General features: G+C 40.7%; 1 protein-coding gene across 1 annotated transcript in view; it reads right to left on the bottom strand.

Annotated features, from left to right (window-relative positions):
* Positions 1–600: 600 nt before the first annotated feature.
* The window catches only part of LOC106580143 (uncharacterized), a 57,656-nt gene continuing 50,603 nt past the window's right edge, over positions 601–7,653 (bottom strand). Inside the window, exons 12-14 of the mRNA XM_082966839.1 lie at positions 3,936–4,080; positions 3,470–3,652; positions 601–3,365 (exon numbers count right to left, since the gene is read on the bottom strand). Of these exons, the coding sequence (XP_082822965.1) occupies positions 3,202–3,365; positions 3,470–3,652; positions 3,936–4,080 (492 nt within the window). The 3' untranslated portion in view covers positions 601–3,201. The remainder of the gene's footprint in view (positions 3,366–3,469; positions 3,653–3,935; positions 4,081–7,653) is intronic.

Raw genomic sequence — 7,653 nt, 5'->3', positions numbered from 1 at the left:
CTTGTTTTTAGCTGATAGGATTGGAACCCAGTGTGGTTGTCTGTTGCAATAGCCCATCCATGACAAGGATCGTTGAGATGTGAGTTCTGAGATGCCGCTCTGCACATCAGTTGTACTGCGCCATTATTTGTCTGTTTGCGGCCCGCCTGTTAGCTTGCACGATTGTTGCCATTCTCCTTCGACCTCTCATCAATAAGCTGTTTTCACCCATACGACTGCATGTTTTTTGTGCACCGTTTTCTTTAAACACTGTTGTGCATTAAAACATTCAGGCAGGAATAGAGTACCTCCTGGATAAATGTTGCATTGTCGCACGGAAGCAATGTTCAGGAGTTACTCAAGATTTTCAAGTGAAAGTAACTATCCCAGTTCAATGTCATGTCTTGCAACTACTGTAGTGCAAATGTTGAACAGCGCCACCGGCTGGTAATAAGTCTGTACTACTAACACAGGGAGGTCATGTTGACCAACAGAATCATAAAAGTCTAAGCTTACTTCTGAACATGAATTCATGGTTTGGAATATGGTTTGAAACTTAGCCTCTACCAGACTGGCACTCAATGTAATGGTGGTGAGCTTACAAACAAAGAGGAGCCTAAGTAAAATGTACAAACATTTATTCTTTTTGGGGGGTGACAGAGAGCAGGTCTTGTTTTCTTTAAAAATAAAAACACAAACATCCCAGACATTCACATAGTAAAATAAAAAGTTATGCTATGAATATAAAACATTATTATGTGCACTTTAATGCTAAAACACAACTGGCAAAACGAGACAAACATACAAGACAAAAACGGTTTTAAAAAGCACAACTGCTGGCGACGACACAAATTGATGACAGTCTTCAATTGTGACACACAAAATCTCTACAAAGTGTTTGGTAATATTGTGATGAGGACAAGGCATAATCAGCTGATTGAAGCCCTACACTTTGGTCCATTGTTGACCCCTAAATGTCAAACTATAAGGTAAATTTAGTGTAGTGTGTAGTAAAGGAATATCTTCATCACATTGACTAATACTGTGATGATAGCTGTCTCCTGCAAAGCCTGTACAATACATGTACAAAGTATTGAGACTGTAGTCAGGCCAACTGATTGCATCATCAGAATATTTCACTGATGAAATAACAGCTTGAAAAAATAAATTATATCACATCTCTTGTTGAAAAAGGTTTTTGTTCAAGTCTTTTGGAGTGTTTCACGGAGCACATTCTCTCAATTGTCATTTTGCATTGACCTAAGAAAATGGCACCCATTATCAATGTATTATATATTCTTTAAATATCTATTCATATACAGTTGAAGTCGGAAGTCATTAAAACTCATTTTTCAACCACTCCACAAATTACTTGTTAACAAACTATAGTTTTGGCAAGTCAGTTAGGACATCTACTTTGTGCATGACACATGCAAACACATGTAAACAAATGTTTACAGACAGAGTATTTCACTTCACTGTCTCACAATTCCAGTAGGTCAGAAGTTTACATACACTAAGTTTGACTGTGCCTTTAAACAACTTGGAAAATTCCAGAAAATTATGTCATGACAACAACGTCAAGGTATTGGAGTGACCATCACAAGGCCCTGACCTCAAACCTATAGAAAAGTTGTGGGCAGAACTGAAAAAGCGTGTGTGAGAAAGGAGGCTTACAAACCTGACTCAGTTACACCAGCTCTGTCTGGACGAATAGGCCAATATTCACCCAACTTATCGTGGGAAGCTTGTGGAAGGCTACCCGAAACGTTTGACCCAAGTTAAACAATTTAATGCCAATGCTACCAAATACTAATTGAGTGTATGTAAACTTCTGACCCACTGGGAATGTGATGAAAGAAATAAAAGCTGAAATAAATAATTCTCTCAACTATTATTCTGACATTTCACATTCTTAAAATAAAGTGGTGATCCTAACTGACCTAAATCTGAGAATTTTTACTAGGATTAAATATCAGGAATTGTGAAAAACTGAGTTTAAATATATTTGGCTAAGGTGTGTGTAAACTTCCGACTTCAACTGTAGGTGTTCCTTTTGTCGAGGTGGGAAAGGGCAGTGTGGAGTGCAAGAGACTGCATCGTCTGTGGATCTGTTTGGTTGGTATGCAAATTGGAGTGGGTCTAGGATTTCTGGGATCATGGTGTTGATGAGAGCCATGACCAGCCTTTCAAAGCACTTAATGGCGACAGACGTGAGTGCTGTGTCAGTAGTCATCTAGGCAGGTTACCTTAGTGTTCTTTTAAAACATGTTGGTATTACAGACTAGGATTAAATATCAGGAATTGTGAAAAACTGAGTTTAAATGTATTGGGCTATGGTGTATGTAAACTTCCGACTTCAACTGTATATTTATCTTTACAAGACACGTATGAGATGGGATGAAGGCTGCAGCTGAGGACAAGGTACTGGTTATTTGTTCAAAACTGCCGTCACAAGCACTCTAAATTGATTGGATCGGCCTCCCCCATGTTTCTTTTTTCTTTCGGTGATCTGATTGGTCAGTGACGTTTGCCATCCAATAGTCCCAGGGCCTGCTCAGTTCCTCTGGTAAAGATGAAATCTTGGATTAAAAACTGCATAAAATACATACAGTAATCATGTTTAACAACAAGACCTCTATTGATGATAAACCCAAGGATAGATCCTCTTTCTTTGAAATGGGAGATGTATTGGGTACTGTGGATTCATTTGAGCGTTAGGAGCTGCGTAGCACAGACTATTTGAAAATGTTTTGTATTCTTTTGCATAACACAAGCGCAATAATTTCACAAAAGCTAGCATTTGTCTGTATCTTTTTCACCATGTTAGAGTTGAACAATCTTCAGTCTGTGTAAAATAGAGAACTGTCTAATGAATGCACTATTTGGTTCAAAGTTCTTCCCCCGCACACTCATGAGAGGTTATTTTTCTTTATTTTCCAGTAGCCAGCGGAAGGTATCCACTTTGGCGTTGTTATAAATTAGTGTCCCTTTATCAGAATATTCTTTGAAAAGGCACTTCATTCCAAGATTCCATCATCAAAATGGTAAGAAAATTTCACATTTCCTTTGGGTTTGTTTTTTTTGTTCCTTTTTTGTTAAAATGTATTTTTCTTTTTTCATTTGTAAAAGAACCCATCTCCACATGAGTGACAGTCATGCATTCCTATTGTGTAGGTTCTGCAGATTGTGAGCAGGCGTAACCTAGCCTAACCATGGCGATCACTGTCTTCTGTTTCGCCTGTTCACCGATCTCCTCAATCTCCTTCCTCGATGGTGAGGACGGTGTCGGGCCTCCGCCTCGTCGGACCGCCACTTGTAGTTAGTACTGCTGAACAGGCTGTAGCTCTGGTGCGTCCTTGAGAATACCCTTTGGGAGTTTGATGCTGAGGAAGAAACAATAGCACTTTGTCAGAAAATGTGGACTGAAAACCAATAAACAAAGGTATCCTCACTAGAATAAGTCAATTAATCATACTATTGTACTTACGACTCATGCAAGCAATTTTGGGGATGTCCCATCGGCCATCTCCACGGCAACGGATGGTTGGCACATGCCTCTGGATGAAGCCGTCCTTACACTGGTACCTCACCAGAGCATTGATTTCATAGCGTGACCTCTTCCTGCCGAAGGTCTGAGCATTCTGTACCAAAGGGGGCTGATTACAGGCCACTGAGGAGAACACACAGGGGTAGATGGAAGAATGGATGGCTGAATGGATGGCTGAATGGATGGCTGAATAGATTAATGGATGGATGGATGGATGGATTGATTGATGAATGGATGATTTAATAATGTACACAGTCAGTGGATTGAAATAGCTCTCAACAAGGCACTGCATGTTTTACATTGTGTAGTTGTGGTGAACACACTCCCTTTTTTAAAATATGGCAAAAAGTATTGTTTTCAAAGAAAATAAAAATAAAAACAACAACAAAAAACAACTTTGTCTTACCTGTGCCTTTCTTGCAGGTGAAGGTGAGGTGATAATTACAGGGCACATCGTTCCACTGGCCGTCCTCGTGCCAGATCATCACCACACAGTCCTCTCCAGACGAGAAGAAACTGTCCGGTTGGTTGGGGCGCCAGTTTTCATATTGCTGATGGGGGGGGGGGGGGGGGGGGAAAGAAAGAACAGAAACAAACTATTATGAAAGGATGATCATCATCATCATCATCAGTAGCAGCAGCAGCATCATAATCATCGTCGTCCTCATCAGCATCCACCTCAGCATCATCAGGTTTAGGATTATGTTTATTTCAATATCTTGGTAGATATGGAGAAACATATTTAAAATCTGATGCAATACAATATAAAACACAAGTAAAATATATGATCAGTGTATCATCAATGAATCACAATCACAATAGGATCAGACCAGGGTCTCCGTAAATACAACTTAGAGATTTTCCACTAGCAAGTGTCTCACGTTGTCCTACCCCATACAATACAGAAACACCTACTCTGTCTCTCTAAGAATGACAGCTAACAGCATGCTGACAACACTGCTTATCTCTGGGGTATAATTGGAACAGTAGATATGGTCAGTGATAGTCCAGTCTTAAGCCCCCTCTAGGGCAACGGCAACACAATCAGTACATTCACTATCACAGTAAATCCAAAATATTGCTTACCCCTAACATGACCCACCAGCTCCCCCTTGCTATTGCATGTAAGTGTACCAAGTTAGACTCAATTGATAATAAAGGAACTTGGGCTTTTACCAATAATGTGTAAGATGCATTGTTTGATGCAGCAGGAGGGAGCAACACTGCTGTTGAAAATATAAAACAAATGCCATTGGTTTCACATTTGCAGTCTGTGTTACCAACAGCCTTTCAGTATGTATACTGAACAAAAATATTGCAACAATTTCAAAGATTTTACTGAGTTACAGTTCATATGAAGAAATCAGTAAATTTAAATAAATTCATTAAACCCTAATCTATGGATTTCACATGACTGGGAATACAGATATGCATCTGTTGGACACAGATACCTTAAAAGAAATGGGCCTCACAATGGGACTCAGAATCTCTTCACGATATTTCTGTGCGTTGAAATTGCCATCAATAAAATGCAATTGTGTTTGTCGTCCGTAGATTATGCCTGCCCATACAATAACCCCACCGTCACCATGGGGCACTCTGTTCACAACGTTGACATCAGCAAACCGCTCGCCCACAGGACGCCATACACGTGGTCTGCGGTTGTGAGGCCAGTTGGACATAGTGCCAAATTCTCTAAAACGACATTTCAGGTGGCTTATGGTAGACATTAAATTATCTGGCAACAGCTCTGGTGGACATTCCTGCAGTCAGCATGCCAATTGCACACTCCCTCAAAACTTGAGACACCTGTGTCATTGTGTTGTGTGACAAAACTGCACATTTTAGAGTGGCCATTTATTGTCCCCAGCACAAGGTGCACTTGTGTAATGATCATGATGTTTAATCAGCTTCTTGATATGCCACACCTGTCAGGTGGATGGATTATTTTAGCAAAGGAGAAATGTTAACTAACAGTGATGTAAACAAATGTGTGCATTTGAGAGAAATACGATTTTTGTGTGTATGAAACATTTCTGGGATCTTTTATTTCAGCTTATTAGACATGGGACCAACACTTTGCATGTTGCGTTTATATTTTTGTTCAGTGTAGTTAGGTTGGTGAGGCAATTTCTGAATGTGACAGCTGTATGTGATTCTTAGATTCCCCACACGGGGGCACTATTTTCCTTTTTCCTGTTCAGATCAATACAGACTTTTGACACATCTGTAACTATTATAATGGTCATGTTGTGGCCCTATAGACATCACAACAAAAACATTTTTAAAATAATATTTCTTATTTAAACACGTGTTTACTTACAAACAAGATCAGGCAAAGAGTTGTAAAATGTACTGTCACTTTGGGTAAGCTAAATACCTTTTAATTTTCTCCCACTTTCAAACTGACTCTCCTACCCCTCTGTCTCTCTGACCACCCTCTTAACCTCTATCCTAACCCCCTCCTCCTCTCTGTCCTCTATCCTTACCCCTCTCCACCCCTCTGTCCTCTATCCTCCACCCCTGTCCTTTATCCTCACCCTCTCCACCTCTCTGTCCTCACCCCATCCACCCCTCTGTCCTCTATCCTCACATCACCCCATCTACCCTGCTGCCTCAGAGACCCCAAAGGATACTGCAAGACCCGCTACACTATGACATAATTGTACAGAGTTTTCTGAGAGAGGCTTCACTTCAAAGGTCAAATAAATCATTCTCTCTACTATTATTCTGACACTTCACATTCTTAAAATAAAGTGGTGATCCTAACTGACCTAAGACAGGGAATTTTTACTAGGATTAAATGTCAGGAAATGTGAAAAACTGAGTTTGAATGTATTTGGCTAAGGTGTATGTAAACTTCTGACTTCAACTGTACATGTAGAGAATATTTTGACACAGCTTCAGAGCTGCTTGGAATGCACTGCAGCATTGATCAGAGCTACCATCTCTCAGCGAGGCTTTTTGTTCAAATAGTCTGTTCAAAGCTCTGACCCCACCCCCCTTCTCCCCATTCCTTCCCTAAGGCCCCATGCAGAGACCCTGTTATTACGGTTAGCAAACACATCAGCTTCCTGCTCAGCTGACTGACTCAACAAACACCCGCTTGGGCAACCCAACAACAGCCCCCTGCATCCTCCACAAAATAATCAAACAGCCTCTTCACCCCCCCCATCCCCCCCCCCCCCCCCCCCACAGTAGGATTTATACATGTCCTGAATTAATTGAGAATCAAGGCTGTGCGTGTTACAGTTGAAGTCGGAAGTTTACATACACCTTAGCCAAATACATATGAACTCAGTTTTTCACAATTCCTGACATTTAATCCTAGTAAAAATTCCATGTCTTAGGTCAGGTAGGATCACCACCTTATTTTAAGAATGTGAAATGTCAGAATAATAGTAGAGAGAATGATTTATTTCAGCTTTTATTTCTAACATCACATTCCCAGAGGATCAGAAGTTTACATACACTCAATTAGTATTTGGTAGCATTGCCTTTAAATTGGGTCAAACATTTCGGGTAGCCTTCCACAAGCTTCCCTCAATAAGTTGGGTGAATTTTGGCCCATTCCTCCTGACAGAGCTGGTATAACTGAGTCCGGCTGGTAGGCCTCCTTGCTCGCACTTGCTTTTTCAGTTCTGCCCACAATTGTTCCATAGGATTGAGGTCAGGGCTTTGTGATGACCACTCCAATACCTTGACTTTGTTGTCCTTAAGCCATTTTGCCACAACTTTGGAAGTATGTTTGGGGTCATTGTCAATTTGGAAGAACCATTTGCGACCAACCTTTAACTTCCTGAATGATGTCTTGAGATGTTGCTTCAAAATATCCACATAATTTAACTTTCTTCCTGATGCCATCTATGTTATGAAGTGCATCAGTCCCTCCTGCAGCAAAGCACCCCCTCAACATGATGCTGCCATTCTGTGCTTCACGGTTGGGATGGTGTTTTTCGGCTTGCAAGCCTCCCTCTTTTTCCTCCAAACATAACGATGGTCATTACGGCCAAACATTTCTATTTTTGTTTCATCTGAACAGAGGACATTTCGCCAAAAAGTACAATCTTTGTCCCCATGTGCAGTTGCAAACCGTAGTCTGGCTTTTTTATGGCGCTCTTGGA

The sequence above is a fragment of the Salmo salar genome, chromosome 20 (assembly GCF_965601325.2).
Source record: "Salmo salar chromosome 20, fSalSal1, whole genome shotgun sequence".
NCBI lineage: Eukaryota > Metazoa > Chordata > Actinopteri > Salmoniformes > Salmonidae > Salmo > Salmo salar.
The sequence above is the reverse complement of the archived record's forward strand: the minus strand, read 5'-3'. Positions and strand labels throughout refer to the sequence as shown.